Source organism: Streptopelia decaocto, assembly GCF_964273445.1.
Source record: "Streptopelia decaocto genome assembly, chromosome: 16".
Lineage (NCBI taxonomy): Eukaryota > Metazoa > Chordata > Aves > Columbiformes > Columbidae > Streptopelia > Streptopelia decaocto.
This window is the reverse complement of record NC_138671.1, coordinates 5,697,865-5,724,577: the sequence shown is the minus strand read 5'-3', so window position 1 is coordinate 5,724,577 and position 26,713 is coordinate 5,697,865. Positions and strand designations below refer to the sequence as shown.

General features: G+C 43.9%; 3 protein-coding genes across 7 annotated transcripts in view; 1 reads left to right on the top strand and 2 right to left on the bottom strand.

Annotated features, from left to right (window-relative positions):
* Window positions 1-146: 146 nt before the first annotated feature.
* On the bottom strand, window positions 147-2,646 carry LOC309446878 (nucleoside diphosphate kinase). Its single transcript, XM_082067056.1, has 5 exons — window positions 2,487-2,646; window positions 2,135-2,267; window positions 1,478-1,579; window positions 801-913; window positions 147-388 (listed from the first exon to the last, which is right to left on the bottom strand). The coding sequence occupies exons 2-5, from the start codon at window positions 2,261-2,263 to the stop codon at window positions 271-273; spliced, it is 462 nt and encodes a 153-aa protein (XP_081923182.1). The 5' UTR covers window positions 2,264-2,267; window positions 2,487-2,646; the 3' UTR covers window positions 147-270.
* Window positions 2,647-3,242: 596 nt separating this feature from the next.
* On the bottom strand, window positions 3,243-12,258 carry LOC309446877 (nucleoside diphosphate kinase-like). 4 transcript variants are annotated; one of them, XM_082067053.1, is made up of 6 exons: window positions 7,105-7,366; window positions 6,319-6,451; window positions 5,741-5,842; window positions 4,904-5,016; window positions 4,423-4,560; window positions 3,243-3,635 (listed from the first exon to the last, which is right to left on the bottom strand). In XM_082067053.1, the coding sequence occupies exons 1-5, from the start codon at window positions 7,293-7,295 to the stop codon at window positions 4,443-4,445; spliced, it is 657 nt and encodes a 218-aa protein (XP_081923179.1). In that variant the 5' UTR covers window positions 7,296-7,366; the 3' UTR covers window positions 3,243-3,635; window positions 4,423-4,442. The 4 variants fall into 4 exon arrangements, with proteins under 4 accessions (XP_081923179.1, XP_081923180.1, XP_081923181.1 ...); XM_082067054.1 differs by lacking the exon at window positions 7,105-7,366 and adding an exon at window positions 12,217-12,258 and having other exon boundaries at window positions 3,243-4,560; XM_082067055.1 differs by lacking the exon at window positions 7,105-7,366 and adding an exon at window positions 9,739-9,763 and having other exon boundaries at window positions 3,243-4,560.
* Window positions 11,601-26,713, top strand: part of SPAG9 (sperm associated antigen 9) — a 62,762-nt gene continuing 47,649 nt past the window's right edge. Inside the window, exons 1-2 of one of the 2 annotated variants that reach the window (XM_082067038.1) lie at window positions 11,601-12,033; window positions 18,201-18,321. In XM_082067038.1, coding sequence (XP_081923164.1) covers window positions 11,728-12,033; window positions 18,201-18,321 — 427 coding nt within the window. In that variant the 5' untranslated portion in view covers window positions 11,601-11,727. The remainder of the gene's footprint in view (window positions 12,034-18,200; window positions 18,322-26,713) is intronic. The other variant, XM_082067039.1, reaches the window with a different exon arrangement.

Below are 26,713 nucleotides of genomic sequence, written 5' to 3'. Positions count from 1 at the left end.
GGCGTTGGATAAGCATTATGCCTGTACATGAAGTTTCTGTTAACAATTCCTTCTATAGGAGGAAAATACTGAATGACTGATAAAATGACATCTGTGAATATTTGAGCACCATATTATGTTTTATAGTGAATGCAACACAACAAATTAGTTCATATCCATTTATTTGACAGCACTGAAATGACTAAGCTAACCGTGGTGGTGGCTGCTCCCAGGTCCCTGCCTGGAGTGATATGATGCGTTCACAAGGCACAGTTCATCGCGGCAGCTCTTTCACTCATAGATCCAATCATGGGCACAAGATTTGAAGTCGATGAGCTCTGCAGGCTTGAACCACAGGTTGATCTCCTTCTGGGCGCTTTCCACGGAGTCACTGCCGTGAATGATGTTTCTGGGGAAGGAGATAAACATATTGTTTCATATAAAAATACACTTTCAGCAACCTGTATTTCTCCATAAGGAAAAACTGGGATGAAGCAGCTGGAGCTCTGGGACTATGCCTGCAGGTATGATATTCAAATATCTACTAGAGGAGCTAATTCAGCCGGACGGGGGGACTACAGCTACTCCCTAATACCAGCCAATGCCCCCGACTGATCTTACATGGAGCTCCGATGAGGGGCTGTGTTTCAAAAAAAAGTCAGTTTTGTACCAAGCCATTTTCTTAAGTGGCAGTTATGGACTGTGACCTGCAAATAAAATACCATCAGACTAGGATCTCTGCCAACAATTTTGAATTTCTAGAATAAAATACTACCACTACTGAGGCTTTAACATCTACTGATAACAAACTGAGCACAAACCTTCCTACTTGAATGCAGAAGTCACCACGGATGGTACCAGGCTTGGAGTCAGCAGGGTTTGTTTCCCCCAGCATTACTCTCCCAGTTTTAACCACGTTGAGTCCTTCCCATACCTTAAGGAAAAAAGACAAACCCTATTAATCCGTGCTTATACAAAATACCAAAGCTTTTCTTTGCTAATAACTTACACTTAGTAAAGAAACACCCTCCCTGCAGCGGTGGGATAAGAACAGCCTGATGACGTACAGACCCTCCTAGTTTGGGAAGTAGTCTGAACCAAGGGAGATGCTATGAGGACAGTTTTGTTGGTTTTTGGGGCAGTGCAAAAATGAATGGCACACAAGATGGGTTTCTGTGAGAGGACAATCCCAGAGCCCAACCCCTTTTCCCCCCAAACAGAAGATTCCTTTGTGTACACGACTGTCTTTCAGGAATTCTGCTTAATCTATGCTAAGTCTTTTAATATGCAATTTATACGTGCACACTTTCCTTCTTAAGTAGTAACTTCTTACTTGATTGTCTCCATTTGAATTTTGGTTTTATTGTGCCACTATCAGAACTGGGTAGCTTGAAAGAGTGTTTCCTTAACAGTATATCTGAATATTTTTAAGTAATTTACAGAGTGAGACAAATATATTTAACAATGTCCTCTTTAAAGTTAAAATCAAGCTGCTTACCATGGCCACAATGGGGCCGGAGTTCATGTATTTGACCAACCCCGGGTAGAATGGTCGGTCTTTGAGGTCAATGTAATGTTGCTTGAGAAGTTCTTCAGAGGCCTTTAAAAAGACAGATGAAACATTAAATATCACTTCAAAATCTCATCCCAGAAAAGCTGTAAGCCTACAGCAATAAAGACCAGACTCACCAGTCGTTAATATTATCGACAGTAGCTGTGATGCTTTTATGGGCTTCAATGAAAGCCCCGATGTAACATTAAGGAGCGCGTGAAACGCCATTTTTTTGGTAGTAGTGTCATTGTTGCGAGTTGTCAAAATTATTACTTTGCTTTAGATTAATCCTCAGCACTAAGGCGAGGACACGATGTCTGGGCTGCACCACCTGACGCAGCCTCTCAGCCAAGGTCGTTTCAGCTCGCTCAATCAGGCCGCGTTAAGCCATCCGAGCAAATTTGGTTTCCTTAGGAAATGGCAGAGATAGAAAACGTGGCCTGACGTGTGACGTGGTTATGTCCAGCTCTCGGCAAATACAGCATCAGATTCCCGTTCTGATGCAGGAAGAGCTGCACAGGAAGATGTACAGGTATATACTGAAGTACCTGCTGCAGCAGGTGAGGGGCCAGCGCTCGGGCAGAGCGAATCACAAGGACTTACGTGCACGAACTTCATGGCCACCAGCCGGAATCCCTTCTGCTCGAACCGCTTGATGATCTCTCCCACCAGCCCCCGCTGGACGCCGTCGGGTTTGATGGCGATGAAGGTCCTCTCGCAGTTGGCGGCCATGGCGCTGCGGGCACAGGACGCGCTCGGCTCAGGCCCGGGCCCAAGGTCGGAAGGAGCCGCCGCCCGCCCCGCCATGGCGGCTCCGGGCCCACGTGGTACCGGCTGGCGCCGGCCCTTCCCCGGCCCGCGGGGCGCCGCTCCCGGCCCTGCCCACCCTGCCCTCCGCTCCGCTCCGCCGCGGCCGGGCGCTGTCCCCTCCCCGGGCCCGCCGCGCCGCCCTCACCTCCCCGCAGCTCCCGCAGCCGCTGCCGCCCGCACCGCAGCCGCCGAAGAAAGAGGAGGAGGAGGCGGCGGGCGGGCCCCGGATCCCCCGCCCTGCGGAGAGGAGGAGCCGCCCGGCTTGCGGCGCTTGGGGGCGGGCGCGGCGGGGCTGGGGGCTCGGCTGGGAGCCCGCCCGCCCACACCCGCCAGCCCGCGCTGCCGGGCCCGGGCCCGTTCGGCCGGCGGACGCTGCTCCGGGCTGCCCCCAAGCCCCGGCCGCTGCTGGCCGGGCTGTGCCAGCGGCACCTGTCGCCTTCCCCGCCCCCGCGCTGGGGTTATTGGCGTCCAGTTGCATCAGCGGGGAGCGAGCCTTTTCCGCTAGAAAGATAAGGATGTTTAACCACACCGAGTGGTGGAGTGGAGCATCTCCCGTGTGAGGAAAGGCTGAGGGAGCTGGGGCTCTGGAGCTGGACAAGAGGAGACTGAGGGGTGACTCATTAACGTTTACAGATATCTAAAGGGTGAGCGTCACAGGATGGAGCCAGGCTCTTCTCGGTGACAACCAATGATAGGACAAGGGGTAATGGGTTCAAACTGGAACACAGGAGGTTCCACTTACATTTGAGAAGAAACTTCTTCCCGGTGAGGGTGACAGAGCCTGGAACAGGCTGCCCAGGGAGTTTGTTCCCTCTCCTAATAGTCATTAATTAGCTTTTAGACAATATAATGAAAATTACCTTTTATTTCACTTAAACAGCAAATGTTTTATTTTGTGCCATCCCTTTTTAGGAGTCTGACATCTTCACAAAGCATTGAATTCCACATTCATTGCTCAGTTTAACATTTGAAACAAGAACTCGCTGTAGGAAAAAATCTAGGAGTTTGAACAATAACTTCGTTAAACTCTTGCCTTTAATGAATACAATGCTGCAGATAAATAAATACATAATATTGACCCCAACACATTTATTTTTCCTCATCCAGCACAGCTAGTGAGTATTTGTTGTTAAAATTCCTGCAGGAGGCCAATAGTTTTCTCTGATAGGCGCACACACCTCTACTGAAGCACATTTAGCAGTACGATGACTCTATTTCTTTACATGATTAAATAAATAGATAAAAAATAATGCTACAGTCACTCCTGAAATACCTTATCCAAGAACAGCTTGCTCTGGAGTTCCAGCTGTTAGGGAAAGAACACTAATAAGGACACAGCTTAATTATTGGCTGTTCAGTTGGTAAAACAAACCTCGCTCTTGTTGCTCTGCCAAGGTCAGGAGTGCTACAGTGATGGGGCTGAAGGTGGATCTCCCTCACTCATCCTCACATTAATCTCCTTTTCATATAAAAGGGCATTTTGGAAAGCCTGGTGTATTAATCCTTCCTTTAAAAGCTAAATAAATCCCATGTGGGGAAAAAAAAAGGCAAGTTGAAACAGTGTGAATCTAGAGGAAAGTTGACATTTTAATCACAGCCGCGCTCTGTGTCACAAATAAGCTTTTTTCTGCAGCTGTTTTGGGCATGGGGATTCGCTTGATATCGAGTTCAATCCTCAACATTCAGCCACACTATCAATATACTTACATAACACCAGTTGTCCTCTAACATTTTGACGAAATTAACTGAACCATTTGCCTATTTATTTATAAAAAAAACCCTTACCACTTTTTTTTTCTGTTTATCAAAATACCCTCTTTGAGTACAGAGTGTTTCAGGAAAATCTGTGTGTTACATGTCATTAACAATGAAAGTTTTACTTCTCTGTGTTTCAATCTCTTATCTCTCACCCCCAGAAGCAGCTTTTTAAAAGTACAATTCCACCTATAGCTTGGCAGCTTTTTAACCAAAGCAGCAGCAAACACTGACTGTATTTAATATTTACTACAGAGCAACTTCACGGATTTCTGGGACGGGTTTCTAGCAGTTAATATGAAGCTAGAGGCTGGCAGTAAGGATACCCGAAGGTGTAGGCTCCGTTTTACTCATAGATCCATTCATGAGCACAGCTTCTGTAATCCACCAGTTCCTCAGGAGCGAACCACAAGTTGATCTCTGTCTCAGCACTTTCTACAGAATCACTTCCGTGAATGATGTTCCTAGGAAAAGCAAAGGTGGATATAAAAGTAATAGAATCCTTGAACTCAAAGCAAGCTTTGTTTTTTAAAGCAGTCTCCATGCTAGAGAGAAGTTGTGTGTAATTGTGAAGCGGCAGCCGGCACAGAGCGTGCAGGCCCAGCTTTGCTCATCACTTTTGTCAATGGGGAAGACCACAAATGGACTTTCATCTTTAGATCATGGCCTTACATGGGCGCAGGGAACGGCAGCTCCATGCGCGAGATAGAGAAGGATGGAGCGCGGTTCCTGCCTATATCATGACATATATCATGACATACCACCGGACATTTAGTGTTAGATTATACCAACAGTTTGAAAATGTACCTTCCAACTTGAACGCAGAGGTCACCGCGAATAGTGCCAGGCTTTGAATCAAATGGATTAGTTTCCCCCAGCATCATTCTTCCAGTCTTAACCACGTTAAGACCTTCCCACACCTCAAAAAAAAAAATCCATTGAGATTATTAAATTTTAGCAGTAGTTAAAGGAGAAAGAGTTAATCACACCTTACAGAATTACACAATGCTGCCCATCACGGCACAAATCACCAACTGAATTACTTTATCACCAATTTGTCTGTCAGATTCTTGAAGTGTTTGCTGAAGTTCTCCCCTTCCACACAATACTCTCCCAGCAAGGATGGGAAGAGGACAGTTTGAAATCTCAGTATTGTGAACAGCCTTACAAACTGGCTGCTCACTGGAGATCTGGACCTCCAGCTCAACTGTTTTACAAATGTACTTTCAAGGGGGAAAAAGAAACAAAGGAGAAAATCCCTTCTAATGAAGTTAAGACTGGAAAATATTTTCAAAGTTAATATAGCTTAGTAGTATAGCAAAAATATTTCACCATTTTTCAGCTTGCTTAATGCATGGCATTTCATAGCGGGTTTTTTGTGCAGGTTTACTGTTTCTCAAGGTCTGAGCGTTGGTTGACCCTTCAGCCCTGCACTCTTCCTCAACATACGGACTCACAGGAGAGAAAGATCATGAAAAAAGATTAAGGGAAAAGGAGTTAAGAGTACACCTTCCTAATTACAGTGTTTGGATCCAGGTTTTTCAGTCCTTTAAAGCAGAATTCAATAGGTAACACAATCTCATTGCAGGTAAGACAATTAAACAGTAAACGTTTCTTAGTTGAGCTTCATTTTTAAGAACTCACCATAGCTACCACAGGTCCAGAGTGCATATACTGCACCAGACCATCGTAGAACGGCCGGTCCTTCAGGTCAATGTAGTGTTCTCTCAGAAGGTCCTCAGAGGCCTGCATTAAAAACCAACCAACCAACCAACAAAAGCTTACTGTAAGAGCTTAAGAGCGCACTGAAATCACATAGATTAACCACAGAGCAATATTAATCCTAAAACTTGCACGCACTTGAAAATGCAGCATTTCTGGCATGTTCCTAGTACTTCTGGTCGATACAAAATTGAACTGTTTGCTTTAACCACACCTGGACTTGGAAAGAATCTTTACAATACAGACCGTTTATGTGAGCTGGTACTTGTTAGGTATGGGATGCACCTAAAGGAACACTCTCTTCAGACTAAGGACATCAAGTTACTAAAATTAGCGTGCTTAGCATGTCTAAAGCATTTAGCCAGAGCTGGGAATTGGAACTTTTCCAAAATATCCAAAAAGCCTCCTCGAAATTTCAGGTTTGTCAGTACGGCAGGCTGCTCTATTTTAAGGCTGCAGTTTGTATGAAAAAGGAGACATACAAATTAAGGAAGGCTCACGTGTATTAATTTCATGGCCACCAGTTTGAAACCTTTCTGTTCAAACCGCTTGATGATCTCTCCCACCAGTCCCCGCTGGACTCCGTCAGGCTTGATAGCGATGAACGTGCGCTCGGCAATAGAAGCCATTGTCCTAAGGAAAAAGGGAATAAAAGTCATTATTCCAGGACCAGCAGGCAAGTGCAATCACAGTCCTGTATCACGTGTAATATCAGCTGCTATTATAATTAAATCAGCCACAGCTCAAGGTCATTAACCCACGATCTGCACTGATTTGATAAATCAATCATTGTACATGGGTTTTCACAAGTGCTACAAAAGTTTAAAAGAATAACAGCGTGCCAAATATAGAAACAAGTACTTAGCAAATATTAAAATCAGAAAAACTAAATGGAATGGAAGGTAAAGATTGTCATAGACACAGCTCCAAGTGCGGCGTGGGAGGCTGCAATTGAGGGCCAAGTAGGCTGGATAAATCCATATGCATCATTTTAATCTGTAAACCAGTGTTACTGGAGTTTTTTTGTTTCGTTTTGCTGCAAGTGTGTGTCTGGACGCAGATAACATATGGACACAGATAACACATGGATGCAGGCCCGGGGGGCTGCAGGGGAGGGTGGCGCTGGAGCCGGTATTAATGATCGGTGCCGTTTCAGGAAGGCGCTGAAACGGGCCGGGGTGCAGCCCCCGCCCGGGCGCGCAGGGGAGACCCTTCTGCCGAACCGGGGGTGTCCTGCCTCCCGCTCCCCACCGCCGCCCCGCTCACCTGCTGGCGGCCCCGCTCACCTGCTGGCGGCCCCGCTTGGCTCTGGCGGGCCCGGCTGGCTCTGGCGGGCCCGGTGCGGCAGCCGGGGCCGGTCAAGCCACCGGCTTAACCCGGAGCCGCCCCCGCCGGGGCCGCCACCTCGGGCCGGCCGGTTGCCATGGCGACGGCGCGGCCTCCCGCCTGCAGGGGGCGCTGTCGCGGGCCCCGCCATGTCGCCGGCCCGGCCCCCGGGGACACCCCCGGGACACCCCCTCGGGTGTCAGCCCGCACCTCCCCTCCTCATCCGCTAATGGGATTTGGGTCGCTGCTCCCTTTTGACCTCCCAGCGCGTCCGTCTGACCTGTGACCGCGTGTGCCACCCGCAGCGGCCGCAGCTCCGAGCGCACGGCGTCTGCTGGCGCTTTACACCATCGGCGGCTCATTTTCTGTTTTGCAGGGTGTTTAAAGTGAGGATGCAAGGGAAACGCCCTTTTCCAGCATTTCAGTCTTAGCCGCCGAATCTAATTTTTATTTAACAAAGGCACACCAAATTATTTAAATAAAGATCACATTATCCAACCGTAGAATCGTTTTGGTTGGAAAAGACCTTTAAGATCATCAAGTCCAACTATTAACCTAGCACTGTCACACTAAGTTCCCTCTTTAAGGAATGCAATTGTTTTTTTTCCCTGGTTACACTATATTAGATCTCCGAGTCAAAACACCTTTCAACAATTTACCCCTTCACTCTTGTGCCTTGAGCATCCCATTCCCTTCGAGAGATCTGCGGATAAAACATCCGGACACGTGAGTTCTTGCGTTCTCAGTGTGTCCTGCTGAGAGGAAATCCCTGCCTGTCCTGGTTTTGTTTCTCAAACCAGGATGAACTTCCCAGGCTCTCCTCCCTGGCTCTTCCTGAAAGCAAAATAACGTGGATTTCATGTCCCTCTGGGCAGGATTCAGCTGCTGCTTAACAGGGGTGTGAGCTCAGCTTTTTGACAGCACGGATTTCCTTACTTGGGATCCCTTCCCTACAATCCACCACGTACCCACGTCTTTTGGTTCTGGTGGGAGAATCTAGATCTCACATAAGTATCTATTCAACCAACCTGTTTACCAGTATTCAGGGGTCTTTTTTTCCAGGTATGATCAGACTCTGATTACTCATTTTTCCAAGGTCTCTGATTTAATGAAAGGTGTTTTAAAAGCCACAGCATTGTACATTCTAGCAAGTCCCCGTTAAAGTTATGTTGGACTTAGAATGTCTGAGAATTCTCCTGATACTGTCAATCCACTACATTCTGTATACACATTTATTTAAGACGTTTCATGCTACTAAAACAAGCTCTAATACTGTAATCCTCACTAAGGCAAAAAAAATATTTAATAATAGAAAAAAGGCCTCTAGAAACAGGATGTTTAGAATAATATTTCTTCAAAAGCAGCAACAGGACATTTATTTCCAGCCTGGTTAAAACCATGTCATTTAGCGATCAAAGCTCAGACGTGCCATAAGGTGGACAAGCGCTATTTGCAGCTTTACCACAGTCTGCTGGGTGATCTTTGCCAAGTCTTTTAACCTCGTTTTGAGACTAATCCACGATTAGCAGAGCGTGTCGTGCATTATCAGAAGCATGCTTCCTTGTTATTTTTAATGTGTAAATGAACAGCTTTCCTACTTGTTGAAAATTCTACCAAAACTACTAAATTACATTGGAAATTACATGTTCACCTAAAATGCAAAGAAGTAGTCAGTCTAGGCAAATAATTTCCTAAAAACAGATGGATCATGGGAAGAGAAAGCAAAGACCTTCAAAGTCCTCAGTGAGTGAACTAAGTATAATTACTGAGCTCAGGCCATTTACACATTATTTCAAACCAGTACAGATTTTTAGAACATGCCTAAGGCAAAAGGCTGACTGTGAGAGTCTCCAGACTTCAGGAAAATTCAAACACACAATTCTTTTGGCCCCAGCTTTATAAAGATCTCAGCTAACAGCCTGTATTTGTACCCCTCAGAACATTCAGAGAGTTCTCACGGGACTCATGTTTTGTGCTGGGCACCTCTTGCTCCTTAAACCCAGACTTGTAAGCCAGACAAGTTCCAGTTAAGCTCTTCTCACCCCATACTGATTCAAGGGCTAATTTTCTTCCCTGATAAACTGTAAATCAATTTACTTTCAAATAAACTGCTATTTCTAGGGATAGGGAATATATTTTTTTTCTTATTATCCAGAAAACTAATTTATATTTCAGGAAGTTATTTTCCTACGAGTGTGAATTGCATTTTACTGTAGTAGTTACCACAGACAGCCACTGCTTTCAAAGCTACAAAGACAGTACTATCAGGTTTCTTTATTCTGTTTCACATGCTTGATTAGTTCACTAAATTGACAGGTCATCAGGTCTCTTAATGTCCTGGCAAGCAACTAGGATATAATTCCATAACTTCTATTTTAATCCATCCCTGACTTTGCGATGTCACACTGACTGCGAGGTTCACATCACAGAATGTGATCACGGTGACTTTCAATAAGATATATTTTCACACCACTTGAAACTTGGCTCCCAGGTAATTTTTCTAATGTTCCTCTTTTAAAATACTTCATTTATCCATGGTGGAAAACCCTCAGGTAACTAGAAATAAAACAGGAGCACAAATGGCTCTGTTCTACCTGTGCTCGCCTGTCTGGCTGCAGCTCTAACGGCAACCGCCTGCCCGTTCAGTGATGGACTCGCTCCAGCTGTGAAAGAAAACCGCATCTGTCAATTTTGCTAATAGAAACAGGATAAAAATAGCACATCCTCAGAGACCCTTCCCTTAAAGGCTGTCAGCAGACACCTTGACCCATTTTTGCCGTCAGAACGTACGTCTTTTGAGCCGATGTATTTGTGCAATTTGCCGAGTGTGATGGCAATAACTATAAAACGCTACAGAGAAAATGATCTCTGCTACAATTCAAGATGCTGTGTATTTTTAACCTCCCAATAATCTGCAGTTGTTTAGAATTGTCCTCACACTATGCAGTATTACACATGAATAACGTGGTGTGGTCTGGGTTGAAAAGTCCACTGCAATTATTAAGAGACATGGCCAGGCAACCTCATCCCGAGAGCAGAGTGGAGCCACCTCTCAACTCCAACTGGTTGTTGTCTTCCTACAAGGTTTATTCAGGCTCACTAAAAAACCCACAAGTCAATAACCCCCAGCCCAAAGGCTCTTGGTGCCTCTGCAACTCAGACAGTGAGGGAAATGGGAAACTCCGCGTGACCCGAAGGGAGAGAGCAATTCTGACAGGAGCAAGTAAAGATGAAGTCTTTTCTCTCGTCATTCCTGTGCAGACCCACTAGCTTAGTACATAAAGACAATGCATCACATGCATTTAAAGCACAGTTACTGTCTTAGGATTAGTCCAATTGAGAGAAAATACTGTGTAAACCTCTACTGCTCTCCAGTGGAAATTAATGCAATAACCACAGTTAAACTTCCGCCAGTTCTCAGGCTTCTGCATGTTTTAAAACACTCATTTCTTTGTTCCTGCACTGTCACTAGGCCACTCAGTTCCTCAGCTTCCTTGTATGTGAAATACTTTTACTTAATGATCGTGATTTCCCCAAATATTAATTGTATAATAAAAATGAGGGAAGTGAAACAACTCCAAAACTTTTGAATGTCACTAGATGTTTTCAAATTTATAGTAAATGTCTAGATCAGCTCACATTGTTCCTATGACTGAGCACATAATCTGGAATGGACTTCAGTTTTCCAAATCCCAGGAAAACCAATTTCTCTTGGCAAGTGCAAGATGCTTTTAAAGTTGGATTATTGCTAAGAGAACAGGATTTCTGATTTTAATTTATCTAGGGACCTTATTAGAAAGAAAAGGTCTCTTGGCTGTCGGAGATGAGCCAACACAGCAACCCAAGCAGCGTTCGGGAGCTGCCAAGTCCTCAAATCTCGTTTTAGCTCTGTCAGTCACCCCTAAATGAATCACTTGATCTATTTATGCCTCTGTGTGTGCAATAAATAAATAATAACGCTTCCATGTCAGCTGTCGGGCAGCATTTCCTCACATCCTCCACTCAAAGAGATGAAGATTAATCGTGCAACCTCTTATGCTCGTCTCTCCCCTCCCCGCGGGGCCTCAGCGCCTCTTCTCCAGCCCCACAGCCCAATACTAAACCTCTCCCTGAGGCGAACACTCCGCCTGAGGGTCCGGCACCTCCCACCCCCAACACAGAGGCGCCTCCGCTTTTGCTCGGGTGACTCGCAGCGTGCCGCAGCCGCCCGGGCCCTCCGCGCCGCCCGCCTCGCTGCTGCGGGACGCGCCTTCCCGAGGAGCCGCACGGCAGCTCCGCTCCGCCGCCATCGCTGCCCGGCCACGCCCACCTCTCATCAGGTCACGCCCACGTCCTCGCCCGGCCCCGCCCCCCGCGCCGCTGCGGGCGACTGGTCGCCCCGCCCCTCCCGCGTGACGCGCGGCCCCGCCCCGGCGCGGCGGGTGAGGTCAGTGCCGTGCGCCGCAGCCGCTCTCTGCTCCGCCCCCCCGCCGCTCGCCCGGGCTGCAGGCGAGGCCTCGCCGCAGAGGGAGGAGGAGGCGCCGGGAGCGCTGAGCCGCCGCCGCCCCGCCGGGCCCCCCGAGGGAAGGCGCTCGCCGGCAGCCATGGAGCTGGCGGACGGCGTGGTGTACCAGGAGGACCCCGGCGGCCCCGGCCCCGCCATGATGTCGGAGCGGGTGTCCGGGCTGGCGGGCTCCATCTACCGCGAGTTCGAGCGGCTCATCGGGCGCTACGACGAGGAGGTGGTGGCCGAGCTGATGCCGCTGGTGGTGGCCGTCCTGGAGAACCTGGACTCGGTGTGCGCGCACAGCCAGGAGACCAGCGTGGAGCTGGAGCTGCTGCGGGACGACAACGAGCAGCTGCTCACGCAGTACGAGCGGGAGAAGGCGCTGCGCAAACAGGCCGAGGAGGTGAGGGCGGGCGCCGGGCCCAGCGGCTGAGGCGGCAGCGGAGCCGGTGGAGGGCGGGAGCCCGTTCCCGAGCGGGGCGGCGGCTCCGCGTTTCCTCCGTGGAGGCGGGGGGGACTTCCTGCCCTCGGGGCCGCCGTGGGCGGGGTGCTGGCGGCACGCGGGCTGCCCCGCGGTGGCTCCTACCGGCTCGCACGACCCCGCGGGGCGGCTCCGGTGTGAGGGGCCGGGAGCCGCCGGGGAGGGAGTTGAGGTCGCGCCGTGTGCGGGGAGAGCCCCGGCCCTGGCCGCTCCGGTGCCTCGGCGGAGCTGGTGCGGGCTGCCAAGGCGGCTGTGGCAGAGCTCTGTCCGTGCTGTCTGTCCGTCCGGGGGCCCTCTCTCCGCGTGGCCCTTCCTGGAAGACTCTTAAATAGCTCTTCTGAAGCGCTGCTGCCCTGCCAGGCACCAGGTCCCTGGAAGAAAAGCAGCGCGAACATGGAACCCTGCACTGACAGCTCTGCGCTTTCGCTTTCCCTCGGGATTTTCCCCGTGGGAGGAGGTGGCTTGTCCATTTCACCCCAGTTGCAGAGGGTGTTTATAAAACAGAGTGAGAAGGCAGTGCAAAAAAATACAGCAATACAGGCTGTCTAGACTGTAGTTCTTCAAAGTTGGTACATAAAAGCTGCAGCCAGCAACAGGTGGTGTGGACTGTTCAATGGCAAAAACTCTGACTTAGGATATTACTATAAAAATTGAAATATGAGTATCTAAGAGTTACTTCAGCATAAATAAGAACGCGAAGCTTGCAAGATGATAACGCAATACAGTAGAAAGCAGCTGTGCAGGTTAAATTCCTCCAGCTCATTGTCTTGCCAAACTCCTGTAGGAAATTGGATTGACAGCATTATCTGTAATAGAACAAGCCATCTTGTGTCTGTTTCCAGGCATGGTGTCCTGTCCTTATCTCTGCAGTTGTTCTTACCTGATAAATTTTCCAAAAATCAGAAGAACAGCAATACTATGGGTGAAGACTATGTTGACAACAAAAACTTACTTTAGAAAACGTGAGCCCTATACAAATATTTGTATGCCTAGTATTTTTAAGTAAGTGAAAAATGTCTGCAAATTGTTCCAGGACTTCAGTAGTTTTCTATGAAGTAATGTGGTGTGAACAGTGTTCCCCAAACTCTTGGACCACCAAACCATTCATCCTCTTTGTCAAACCTGTACTTGTTTTACAGGACCTTATGGACTTCAGTCTGGCAACTATGGCCATAAAGACATATTCCCTAGTTCTGACACAAGCTGCATGTAACAGACTTTTTTTAGGAAACATATTTTATTTTTATTAAGAGAGTACGAAACTGATAAATAGTTTCTGAACTAATTCACGAGAAAATCAATCAGGCTCAAAACACAAGCAGCATTTGCCAGATTGAAGAAAGCGGGCCTTGGGCAGCAGAACAGAAAGCGTAGTGATATGATGAAATAGAATACACTGTTAATTGTGTTGCTGTGCCTCTTCGGGAGCTGTATGTACTTCTGTTGGTAACTCACTTCAGTGCAATCTCCATTTCTTTGTGTCATGATAAATTAACTCGAGGGGCCAAGGATTATGCAGTCTAGAAACTAATACTCACGCTGCAAACCAGCTTTACTGACGCTTTCCAAGGTGCAGTTGGACCAAAGGCCGTGTTTTCAATTGTAGGCGCGAAGGTGATCTTGTTGGTACGTGCTGGGGTCAGTTCTGCTGCACATGTGTGAAAATGTCTGGGATAGAGTGTGGTGTGTATGAGGGGTACATGTTTTATTCAGACTTGATTGTCGCAAACTTATTTTTTTGGATGTTGAGGTAATCTGATGGGTGCAGTATGGTTGAAACAAAAGAAGGGAATGTGAATATCGCAGTTGGACAACAAGTTATTGGCTTAGTGTATTCCTTTCATTGTGCAGGTTGCTTGTATAATCTGATGGCTAAATGGAGAATTTTGAGTTACTAAGCTTAATATTCTGTATCATCTAATTGTCCTGAAGAATTAACATATCTTCTTTTACTTTTTGCTTGCTGTTTTAGAAATTTTTATTTACAGTAGTATCTTGAGCAATATTAATGGTTTACTATTTAAATAGGAACCTCCTTATACCATTGTCCTAATTTGCCTCCTTTATTTGCTGTACTTAAAAAGTGTTGCTAAAGAAATATCTTGAAAGTTGTTGCTTGTGGACTTTTCTTATAGTGACTTATTTCAGAAGTCCTGGGCCCACTTTTCAGTCCTTCAGGTAACAGCAACGATCTTTTAAGTTGCCATAAATTCAGTTGTCTGATTTTTGTTTTTGACGTGGTATGTTTTGTGCTGTAGCTAACGAAATAGAGGAACCAGCTATTCTGCTGTCTTGCTTACAGTTCTGCGTAACTTCTCTTCCCACCGGGCGAGCGTTAGGCAGCGTGTCCTGCCACAAAGAACAGGGAGAGGAAGAAGGACTTGGGGTTCTGCTATTTAATACATAAGAAGTTTTACTTCTGTAGAAGTTTACTGCTCCGTACCTAGAGGTGTGTGTCTTAGCAGAAGGTGCTTTGTGTGGACTTGGGCACAGGATAAAATCTACTCCTTTTAGCCCTGTCAAGCTGTCTAATATATATATGAGCTTTTCTGCTGTTGGTGGGATTAAGCTGTTCTTGAAATCTGGTGTTCAATACATGGTTGCTACTTTTGCAATCATGAAAATGAGTATAAGTAGTAATGTGAACTTGATGACTGCCTTTTCTTACTGTTCCCAAAATTAGCTTTCTTCCTTAGGATTATATGTTAAGTAAATACCCTGCAGGAAGAGTTTATTCTTAATTTGAGAGAACAAAATTGAGATCCATTTTACAGAAGGCTTGTTAACACAGTATAGAAGTTACTAGGTTGTTTTGAGTTACATATATTTTTCTCTACCCAAAGTCCAGCTGAGCTGGCTTCATCGCTCATCTTCTCTACCTGCTTCGGGAAGAACAAACCATTGCCTGAAAAGTTGCCATCGCTGCAATAAAAGGCCGTGTCATAGGGTAAGAGAGGCTGCCAAGGAGGTGGAACCTGACATCAGATCTGCTCAGTATTGCACCTGGATCGTGTGACAGGAAAACAAGTTAACATATCAGGAAACAGAAGATGACATAAATGTAGGGAGAAACGTTTCATTTGACTACTGCTGTATAGCAAAGTGATTAAATAGTTTTATACATGAGACAGGGCTTCAAATGCATAGGCTGGGCTGTGTCATTGTGTTGTCTGAATTAATATTTATTGCAATGACTATTGCTGTAAACTTTAAGTTAAAAAATAATTACATAAATATTTCAGAATCTTATTTGTGAAGTGCATTTTCCATGCTTTTTATTGAAGGCCTTTAAGAACAGGTTGGACAAATGACTGTCTGAAATGACACAGTTGATACTGCCTGGAGAAAATGGGAATGATTAAATGGGAGTCACCAAACATACTTTGTGAACGTATCACAGGCCTGGATTTCAGCAGTAGGGACGTGCATCATATCCCGTGCTTGCTCCTCATTGTGTTCTAATCAAAATTAGGATCCAGGCATCGGTGCTGAGCATCAGAGCCTTGAAACAAGATGACCTTTTAAGGGCTCTTCCAGCCATATCTTCTGTAATCCCGTGGTGTTTGGTGTGATTGTTTTAAAGACATGTTGGTGTTCTTTAGCTTGTTCTAAACAAACAAAACAGCCAAATAAACCTCTCTTCTTGTTAGAGTTGTAAGATATGGTTCTGTGGCTTAGGCAGTATGTCACTTATAATGTGGAAGGCTAGATTTTTAAATTTTTTTTTTTTAATGTCTGCTTTGGTGTTTTGTGTAGCCAGTAGCTTGGGTTGAAATAATGTCTAGTATCCATACACTGAGTGGCTCACATGTTCCTACATGTGCTGCTGCATATACTTTAAATGATGCAGATGATGGTGCAGTATTTGAGTGTATTGTCAATGTAAATGAAAAAAAAAAAAGTATTTTAATATGGGTGTTCAGCTGGTGGTTGATCTGACTAGTCCTTCCATCATAGTCATACAGGCTTAGTCAGGATGAGCTGATCCGTCTCCTGGGGCTCTGCCTGTGTTAATACTATCACGGGAAGGAGAGATGAAATCAAATAGAAACATTCAAAGTCTAAAGTACTCAATCTGTGATTTGATTCGGTGTAGTTTTCAGCAGAGGAAAAAAAAGTTGCTCAGCTCTAATTATAAAAGTACTTTGAGGAGTTGTAATTTAAAATCTAACTTCAACAAAATTATGGTAAACTAGTGGAAAATAACCAAACCATTTAATACAAACCCACTTTCAGTAGTTGCAGTTGAAGAACGTAGAGGAAACACAAAATTGTATCTATCTTTAGTTCATGAGTAACAATGACATTGACGACTTTGAACGGCTGTTTGGTCAGAAGTAGAATTGTCACTGGCCTTTTGCAAGTAATGAAACACATCTGACTTTTGGAAATCATCAGAAAAGCAACTAAACAAAGATGTTACATTTTTATAATTCTTCTTTCGTGTTTTCCCATGTTTAATTTAACAAACTACGTTGGTCTTAAGCCCCAGCGCCGAATTTGTGTCAAACTTTGAAGCCTTTTTTAAAAAAGGAGTCTACTAAGAATAAGCCAGGCATGACTTGAGCCTTTAATATAAAAGGGGCAAAACACTTGTATCACTTTACTACAAAGGAGTGATTAAAGAATTTTAAAGTTTGAGTTTTTTAGTGTTAAGTCAACAAACTCATATTCCCAAACTCTGGAGGGTAGAAGGACTTTGGCACATCTTTCTGAAGCAGGGGAAGAACTCATTTGAAATGGTGGAACCCAAAGCGGCGCTACCTGGGCTGGGATCAGCTCTTCCTCAGTTGTTTCATGGTTTGACTTCAAGCACAGTCATATGAACCCTGCGTCTGGTCCTGTGATAGCTGTGGAGAGCTTGTCTGAAAGGAACTCTTGTTCCCCTTGGGTTTTGATGCATTTCTACATCTGAAGTAAACTTCAAGCAAAACTTCTTGTGCTGACCCTGCTAAACTGAAGCTCTTTCATAGGGTTACAAGTTTCTGCTTTGGTAAAAACTATAAACCACATTGTCTAAAACTTAGTAGTAGCCTATTAAAAGTTGATGTGTGAGCTTTTGAAGTATTTTTCCCACTGAGTTTTCCTAGCAATACATAAGGAAAAAAATATATTCAAATCACCTATAGCATTACTATTTTTAAGTTGCTGCCTCCTCTGCCTCTTTGTTCCTGTGCGGTACCCAGCTGCAGTTTGCTTTCTGACCCTTGAGCTGGCTTGCATGTGTATTTAGATGTTTTTTCTGCAAGGACTGTGCTGTGTTTTTCCTCCCTGTACTTAACCCTCGTGCATAAGTTGTGTTTGTGGCCTTGCCTTTTCTCCGCAGCACAGAATGGGGAGCACTACGTGACCTCAGACATTTACAGCTATCAGAGGTGTTCTTTGTGCTGCAAGTACACACTGAATTTCTTGTTAAGATAAACAGCAAAAAAAATATGCTTTTTAAACTTCCATAAGGATGAACTGCTAACTTTAATGTTATAAAATGTAAACACTGGTATATGTACCAGTGAACTCGGTAAGATTTTAAGTGAGACACTTGGTTAAACCAGGGTAGATGATTGTGATCAACGCAACTATAGAGTGTCTGTAAATAGTTTTCTAAGCAGTTGACAGATTGCAGGAGCTGGTTGTGAGGTATAATATTCCATTAAGACTTTGAGCATTTTGTAATGTATCAGATGATAACAGAGATTGGGTGGGAATCAAAAATAACCTGTAGTTTTGGTTGGTGCTGTTGCTGGCTGTGCCTCTACCATTGCGTACAGGTGAAAGGACCTTCACTGGTGCTCAGTCAAACCTGAGGGCGCCAAGACTTTTTCACATGCAGTGTTGGCAGGCAAGTGTGTGGAGTGAGGAAAGAGTGAAATAATTAATATTGACATTAATCCTGCTTGTACCCTGCTTTGCTGTGCGGGGCTGCTGTGTTGTCTCCTACCTGCTGCTTGAAGCAAAAGTTGTTCTGCTTAAAAACCAATCTGGGAATGACTGTATCTGTTCTTTCTCATTGGAGAAGGAATTTTGTTCATGCCTTTAAAAAAGTTTTCCTTTCATTGTTGAAGCTAACTTCACTTTTTTATTTTATTTAGAAATTCATCGAGTTTGAAGATTCCCAAGAACAAGAGAAAAAGGACTTGCAAACCAGAGTGGAAGCGCTAGAATCACAAACTCGACAGCTTGAGCTAAAAGCAAAAAACTATGCTGATCAAAGTAAGTAAAGTATATTGTGCTCCTCTTAAAGAGATATTAGTGCATTTTAGATTTCATTCTGCAAAATGATAACACATATGCTGAGTATCTATGCTAATTCCCGTATTTTGGCAGATAACTAGGTTTAACTCTTGTGCAAGTTTGTTTTCCTTAGAATTAAGGCAAACAAATCAGCTTGTGACTTGTAATCTGATTCTTCTGGTCTCCTAGTTGTTTTGCTTTCCTTTTTGACCACGCTATTTTCATGTTTAGCAACTTTTTCAGAAGATGTTTAGAACTTATTCCCTTGTTAGTGATTATAAAATAAGCTAATTTTCTTCCCATTAAACTGTTGTCTGTGCTGAAAATCAATGTCACTACTGGAATGAGAATGCCATTGATGCTGATTCTCATTAGCTTTTGTATGATTTTTAGGGAATTATTTATTTCTATGAGGCATTTAGTTTTAACAGAGAAAGTGAAGGAAGAACACTTCTGCTTTTAGAGCTGCTCTGTGTGAGTTACAAAAGGGTGTGTAAGTTTTGCAAAAAGGTAACAATGGTCTGTTGTCCTGAAATACTGAAAGTTACCATGTGAATACATTGTATTTTAGACATTCTGCTGGACTGCTTCTTACGGGTTACACAGTCATTGACTGAAACATGGTCACCAGTTTGTCTATTTATAGTTGAGTGAAGGGTAGAGGAAAAAAATACTCAAACCCACAGAAATTTTATCTTATTTCATCTCCCTCACCTCACAGTCTTACATTGAAGATGAAAGACTTATGCTGCTAATGATGAACTATTTTTTTTCCTGTGAGTCTGTTAAACATACAACAAAGGTTATGATGTTTGGGTTTTTTATTTAACATTTTAGCACAGGTTAGAAATAATGATCAATGTGAATTAATGTGAACGTTTTGTCAACCTTCTAATCTGGCTTCTATTGACACAAGGCTAGTCTGTTAATTAATATACAGCTTTTATTGCTGGGCCATGCAGAAATGTAAAGTAAGACTGTATCAAGCTTGATAAGGTTGAGATGAGGTCAGTCTCTAAAAACAGAGTCCCTGTTGTTAAAGTAGCTTCTTTTCACTATTCTTCCTTCCTTTATTTATATTCAGTCACCTTTCCTGCCCATAACACAAGGAATTATAGTTCTCCTTTTCAACCTAAGGTATAATAATCTTTCTGTGAAGTTTAATTTTCAACAGCATGAGTGAACCTACAGCAGGGTAGAAATGAGTGTGCACTAGTGTTAAGATTAACGTAGGTGGCACTCAGAGCTGAATCTTTCTGAGATTTGAATGGTTTAGAATGCTGTTGACAAATCTTCAAGGGATGTACATTTTCAGGTCCGTTGCAGTTAAAATGTTCTTGGATTCTATACAGACAGTGATGCAGGAGCACTTCAAGCAGTCCTTGCTAGTGAAAACCAGGATGTTTGATTTCCAGGAGTGTATCTTTATAGATGAAGTCAAGCTAAAATGGATAATTGTGAAGCGTATTGTAGAGACTTGTATCAGAAACACTCTAATTCATGTGAACTGAGGTGTGTGTGTGTGTAAAAAGCAGCAGAAGAGGAGAAAAGAAAACGTTGGAATGGGTTGAGTGGTCTGTTTTGGTGCAAAGGACACCGTTTGCAGAATGTCTGTGCTCTAAGCCCACAGCCCAACCAACCTGTTAATGGGAAACCCTGTACTCTGACAACAGGATTATGACATCAAGATTGCACCATGTCCTATATGCCATTAGTTTTTCTGTTAATACAATAAAAAGTACAAATTACTTGCACAAACAAGAAAGAATTTGGATTCTGCCAATGTATGTGGCATTATACCTGGAGTTTCTATTGTAGAAGATGGACTTATATACTAATGTACATAACGTTATTTTATATTGTTCTGTGAATTCGTGTGACGTTCTTTTTTTGCCTTGAATATTAAGCCGTCAAATAAATGTATGGTTACATTGTGTGTATATCATATTAATGGAAGTATTCACATGAGAACCACTGGATGTTGGCTAGAACTTTTTTTTTGGTAAGAAATACTGTTGTTGAGACACCTATCATAACAGCATAAAGTTCTGGTGATAAAACATTGACTTTAAACAATTCAAAAATCTTTTTATTTGGGGAAAACCTTCTGTGAGAGCAAAGATGTAACTTTGGAGAAACCACAGAGCCATGTTGAACATTGAGTTTTGCTTATGATTTGGGTTGGTAACTTGGCTGGGACAACACGAAAGACTCTGGCGAGATTTGAGACGCTGCTGATGCCGAGCAAGATCAAAGGAGACAAACACAGTTGTTGAACACTTAAAGAATATTATGCAAGTGAACTGGTTTTGGTGATCTAAATTTCTAGGGAATGAAAACCATCCTCTTGTACTTATTCCTGAAGTAGTCCAACTCTACTGCATTGTCTTGTTTTCTGTTTTATAGGCAAGGTGATTTGCATGCCCTGCGATACCAAAGATACCGAAGTGTCAAGTTAATTCACTGGATGTGGCTACAAGTTTTCTAGCTAGAATTCCTTTTTTCTTATACTTCCCATACTATTGCCTGTGCATCTACACCAGTCTGTGGTATTGCCGACTGGTACTGCATCAACATTCAACATAGTGGTAGTGTTAGCATTGATGATAATTGAAAATACCTTGCACAGAGCAAGCAAGTAAATGAAAGCTGGCTTTGCTTTTTTGTGTTGGAGTACAAAATTTGAGATAGGAACATCAATTTGATATAATTAATAGTTTAGAACAGAAAACAGCTAAGACACTGTCCCATATAATGCTTTAACTACAAGACTTTCTGGTTCTTGTAGAGAACTTCTAGTGCTGTATGTGTTTTTCCTCAAACGAGGTGTGTGAGAACAAGTTTTGTCCATTAAAAGGTTTTGGCTGTTCCCTTGAGAACTGTCCATCCTGAACATTTAGCGAAGACTAATTAACCCTGGGAGAGCGCAGCTCCTCAGTTACACAGTAGCGTTCAGCATGAGTCTATGTTCTTAAACACACGCGGCAGTTAAAATTCCTCCAGAAACTGTGGTTGTGTCATGACTTAAATGATAATTCTTGGGTTTTTGCTGTCTTAGTGATCACAACACTAAAAAAAAAACAAAGAGAAATATTTCTTTGCACTTTAATTTATCATGTGGGATTACAATCATAGCTGCATATTCAACCGGCTGGGTTGGCATAAATCTGGTGTTTGAAATTAAAGAAGTTAAATAAGCTTATTCTGCGTCAACCATTATACCAAGTTCCTGTGGTTCGCTGACTTGTTTTTCCCCTGAATTATGAATTTAAGCAGTTGCTGTCAGCTGTGTCCTAGATGAGTGAACTGCTGTGATTTGCTCTTTCATAGGAGGGAATGGAAATGGGAGAGGTGACAACGTGACCTGCTGGCACTGCTGGGAGGATTGTGAGCAACCATAGGTGATGAAATCCCGAATACGGGGGCAGATGCGCAGGGAGTCACCACTCCTGTATGATATACAGAGCTCGGTCCTGGTATTGTGTGGGTTGTGGCGGTTGCATAAGTTAAGTTTGCTGCCAAAAAATGGTGCAACGTTGCATCCTGGGATATTTTGGCAAACTTTACAACTGCTTAAGAGCAGAGGGGTAAGGATTCGCGACTTCTGCTGGCGTGCAGGGGTGTGCTGCAGTGGTGGGGTCCTTTGGGGCCCCATCTCCTCATGTCACCTTGCGGTGCTGCTCTTTGTGACTCCCATGCTTTCCCTCTGCCCTCGCCTCGGTTGCTGGCAGCGTTACCTCTGGAGGGTCTAGGGACAATGTTGGGACAAGCAGAGTTTTCAGAGCTCTTACTGTCAGTCTTTAGCAGACTTTTACTGGCTGTGAGCAAATGGTGGTGGTGGTTGGGTTTTTTTGTCGTGTTTTTTCGTTTCCTTGGGTTTTTTTTGGTTTTATGACTTGTCTATACTTTCATGGACTATTTCTTTTCTCAACAGCAGAGGGCACCTCTGAATATTGTGTAGGTGCACCAAGCATGGAAGTAGCAGGTTTTCAAAAAGGTTTACTGTTTAAATTATGTTCTCCTCCTTCCCTTCCACTTCAGTGATGTGTCTGAGGCAGACACCAGTCTTGGGTGTAATCTTAAACATTTCTTAAAAGAGCTTAAATATATCTGTCTTGCACATTATTTCAAGTCTTTGCGACGAGACCTCTAGCTCTGCTTGTAGCCAGTTTTCAGCATCAGAATATTTCAAATTTCAACCTTGAATATGGAAGACTAGGTACTTTGAACTGTTAAAAAAACTTGCAATAGGACCACGCAGCTCGCTTGTCCAGCAACACTCCGTGAGGGGAAATGTGCTGCTTTGGGGACTGATATAGCATAATAAAGGGTAAGTGCCTGTCAGTCCTCACGTGATGTGCCACTGAATCTTGTGGGGGCTCTGGAGGTTTAATTTATTTCCCTTCCTTGCCTCCCTTTTTGGGAAACTGTGTTCTTTCTATGTGCTACAGGCTGTAGGTTAGTGAAGTTTTTTAGAGTAAAAGATGACTGTAGTGGATTTTGACTTCCCCCAGGAATGGAACAGCTTTCGAGTGTGCTTTCTGGGGGAATCATTCTCAGAATAATGTATTTAGAAGAGAATCTGAAAAACGTGATGTCTACATGGTTGAAGTGCTTTCTGATGGAGGTGGTAGGCTGGGGGAGTGGAAAGATTTGGTTCCTTTTCTGGATCTGCCTAGTGCTAAATTACAACCGAGGTGTCACGCTGCGTCTGACAGGACAACCAAGGCACAGATATATTTCCATACCTCATAAGTTTATTAAACCTTAACTTTGTTATTTATACTCAAGTTAGATTGTTTGGGGAAAACCACATGTTTAAAACAACAAAACCCAAACAAACAGAAACCCCACAAAACCCAAACAAACAAAAACCCCACAAAACCCCACCAAACCAAGACAACAGCTCTTGATCTTCAGAGCTGCAAATGTTGTGACACAACTTTTTGGGGTGATTGTATTTCCCACGTCAAGTGACATTGTGCAGCAACTGATACTGCTTGCTGCAGGTTTTATTTGGCATATGAGACACGCGTTTTGGCAGCTGACCTGAAAACATGCGGATTTGTTTTCCTCGGAAGCTAAACAGGACTACGGCCTTCACTGGCTTCAAGAGAAAATGCAAGACCAGGTTCTGTTGTGATTCTTCTGCAGACATTGGGCTGTTTGGTATTTTACTTTTATCTGAGCTCTTCAGATCCCAGCATTATTCTAATGTACACTCGGGTAGAAAACCTCTTGATGTACAGTCTGAAGGCATCTGATACTCTGGATAACCTGTGCAGAGCTGCAGCAGCAGTATAACACAGACTGGTCTAGTTAACAAGGAGACTTTAATAGGAACTTTCAGCTGTGAAGCTTAACATTGTTTGAGATTTGACTTGTGAGTTGCGTATCTACGCACGTGATGATGTGGGTAACTAAATGGGTATAAAATATATCTGTCAGTAATGCTATTTCTAGGTATGGCTCAGCTGTAGTGTCGATTCTGAGGAATACAAGAAAGCTTTTCAATAGATCATTGAAAGAAGTTTAAAAGTGAAGGTTTGGTCAGTGGGGGTTTGCATTGTTCCTACATGTTATTCAAAGACTGGAAACAGCAGAACTAATCTTATTTCCAACAAAGGAACAGAACAGCTTGGCATCTTGTATTTCGTGATTAACGAATGTGGAGTTTGCTGTTTGCCATGTTTTCCTCAGTGCAGCCATTTCTCCTCTGCGTTGGTTCGTTTACAAGGCAGATTCTCCCCTGCCCTTCCCTACGCTGTCCCTCAAGGCATCGTTTACTAAACTTGAAGAATCTTCCTATAAGGAGTGTGAGCATCGAAGTGTGCTGGAAAGGAAGGTTTGGTTTCTGACCAATGCGTTTCTCCGTTACTTTCCTGGCTGCCTTGTGAAGTGACGGGTGTACCTGTGTCCTGGGAACCCACGTTCCACTAGATGGAGCGGAGGGCACAGTTACCGGCTCAGGACCTTGCACCACATCAGGCTGCAGAGCGGAGGCTGAAATAAAATGGAGCAGTGACTGGCCTGCTTTAAACTCGTCTATTAATACACCTGAACAAAAGTGGTGAGAGGAGGTTGAAATCCACTGGTATATCATTAACTGCTCATGTACTTTTTTAAATTAAGGGAGTATTGCACTAGTGGTTTAGGTGGTGGAGTTTGTTATAATAATTCTATTGCTGTAAATATTACAGCAATGAAGAAAAAGGCTTTAAATGTCCTTTAGATTCTTCCATTCCTGAATTGTCACCTGTTACCTGGATTTAGAAACAAATCCAGTCTGCTGTAGCTTCTGTGTTCATGCTGACTTCAAATGTCATGTTCAGTATTGTCAAAAAGTTACTTGCTGCAATAGCCAAATGTATTGACAAAGCATCTCAGTGTTTTCAAAACAGTCAATCAAAAGCTTTGTCAGCGAAACCAAGTTTTGGCCACAGATGAGGCGAGAAGTTGGTACCAGATCCAAATGATTTTTAATTTGATTTTGGGTAGAAGTTGGCTTGCTTATATCCTTGTTCACTTGAATTTCAACCCTTGTGAGAGACCTCCTGGCATATGGTTGTCTATATATTAAATGATTGTAGCAGAATGTTTAAGATGATTTTTTTATTTTAGAAGCTTTATGTCAGGTTTTTGGTGATAAATTACAGTGATTTTTGTGGGTCTGAGACATAGTGGATACTTGAACCGCCTGTGTGTGTTGGGGACAAGACCATGTAGCTGTTACATATTGATATTTGTTATTGACAGAGTGTTCTTGGCAGCTAAATTATCTTCACAATTTTTAGTGCCCTATTCCTTAAACTGAGGTCTATAGTTCACAGTTGCTAAGAGCTACTTGAAGACGTCAGTCTTGCCAAGAATTTATCACTTATTTTACAAGTCAGTTTTGTTTGCTGCTTATCTCCAGGTCTTAGCACTTTCAGGTTAAATACTTGTGTTCTGGTTTCAGCTGAGATGGGCTGAATTTTCTTCCTAGTAGCTGGTATAGTGCTGTGTTTCAGACTTAGGATGACAACAGTGTTGTTGACACACTGGTGTTTGAGTTGTTGCTGAGCAATCAAGGACTTTTCAGCTTCTCATACTCTTATTCTCTTAATCAAGGAATTAGCTTCTCATACTGACCCCCCAGTGAGAAGGTGGGGAGTGCACAGAGCGTTGGGAGGGGACGCAGCTGGGCCAGCTGGCCCCAGATGACCAAAGGGACGTTCCACACCATATGACATTGTGCTCAATATATAAACTTGGGGGAAGAAGGAAGAGGGGGCACGTTCAGAGTGAGGGCATCTGTCTTCCCAAGTGACCATTCCGTGTGGTGGAGCCTTGCTGTCCTGGAGATGGCTGAACACCTCACCTGCCAGTGGGACGTGGTGAATGAATTCCTTGGTTTGCTTTGCTTGCACATGCGGCTTTTGCTTTATGTATTAAACTGTCCTTATCTCAACCCATGAGTTTTTTCACTTTTAGTCTTCCGTTTCCTTCCCCTGTCCCGCTGCAGGGGAGTGAGCGAGCAGATGTGTGGGGTTTAGTTGCTGGCTGGGGTTAAACCACAACTTGTTTGGTAGCTTCAGTCCCTGTTTCAGTCCATGGTTGATGGATGTCCTCTTCAGCAACTACTTAATAGGTCATAAGGTCCTCCTGGATGATTGGATTGATTATGCTTGATCTCTATCTTAACTTTGGTATAGGACTAGCTTCTAAGAATGGAGCTGGATGAAAGGAGAGCCTTCAGATAGTCTTAGGCTAGGAAAGGCTTCTTAATGAGCTGGATCTCCATCCTGGTTTGCATAGCAGGAACTTGTAACTCCTCTTGAAGGCATCGTACTGGTTGGATTTGGCGTTCTAGCAGGTCTGTTTCTCTTTCTCCCCCTCAGGCTTATCAGCAGTTTGAGGCAGAGGACAACATACAGATGGAGGGTGTTCCAAACTTGGTAAAAGCCATCAGACTTGGGAGGTAAGCCCTGATTTTTGAACAGGCAGGGTGGCAGCTTTGCTGCCTAATTCTTCGTAATGCTCTCAGGAGGCAGAGACTCCAAAGGCTTCTCTCTAGTTTACTATGATATCTAAACTTCCATCTTTAGGCTTGATTGGTTTGATTTGAGAGAACATTGGTTAGGACTGGTACTTCAAGACATTGAGTGTGTAAGGATATTGACAGTGCTGGGGAAGGTTGCAGGCAGACCTTGGGCATGAGTTTGTGGTGGTGTTCTACTCGGATGCTTTCTCATCAGCCTAAAAATACTAGAATGTTTGCTTTTTATGCTCTTATTTATGATGCTGGAAGACCTTGAAAATTTTTCCATGTAGACTCGCAAACAGGAATAGGTAAAACCTTTTTGATGTGTATTATATTTTGCACATGTAA

Bases quoted from the DNA above. Each gene is read 5' to 3' on its own strand.
- LOC309446878 (XM_082067056.1), bottom strand. From the start codon at position 2,263: ATGGCCGCCAACTGCGAGAGGACCTTCATCGCCATCAAACCCGACGGC. The intron at 1,580-2,134 runs GTAAGTCCTTGT...GTCTTTTTAAAG, and splicing joins TGGCCATGAAGTTCGTGCAC to GCCTCTGAAGAACTTCTCAA. The intron at 914-1,477 runs GTAAGCAGCTTG...TTTTTCCTTAAG, and splicing joins CCGGCCCCATTGTGGCCATG to GTATGGGAAGGACTCAACGT.
- LOC309446877 (XM_082067052.1), bottom strand. From the start codon at position 7,295: ATGGCGGGGCCCGCGACAGCGCCCCCTGCAGGCGGGAGGCCGCGCCGT. The intron at 6,452-7,104 runs GTGAGCGGGGCC...CTTTTTCCTTAG, and splicing joins CCAAGCGGGGCCGCCAGCAG to GACAATGGCTTCTATTGCCG. The intron at 4,561-4,903 runs GTACATTTTCAA...TGCTTTTCCTAG, and splicing joins CTCTGCGTTCAAGTTGGAAG to GAACATCATTCACGGAAGTG.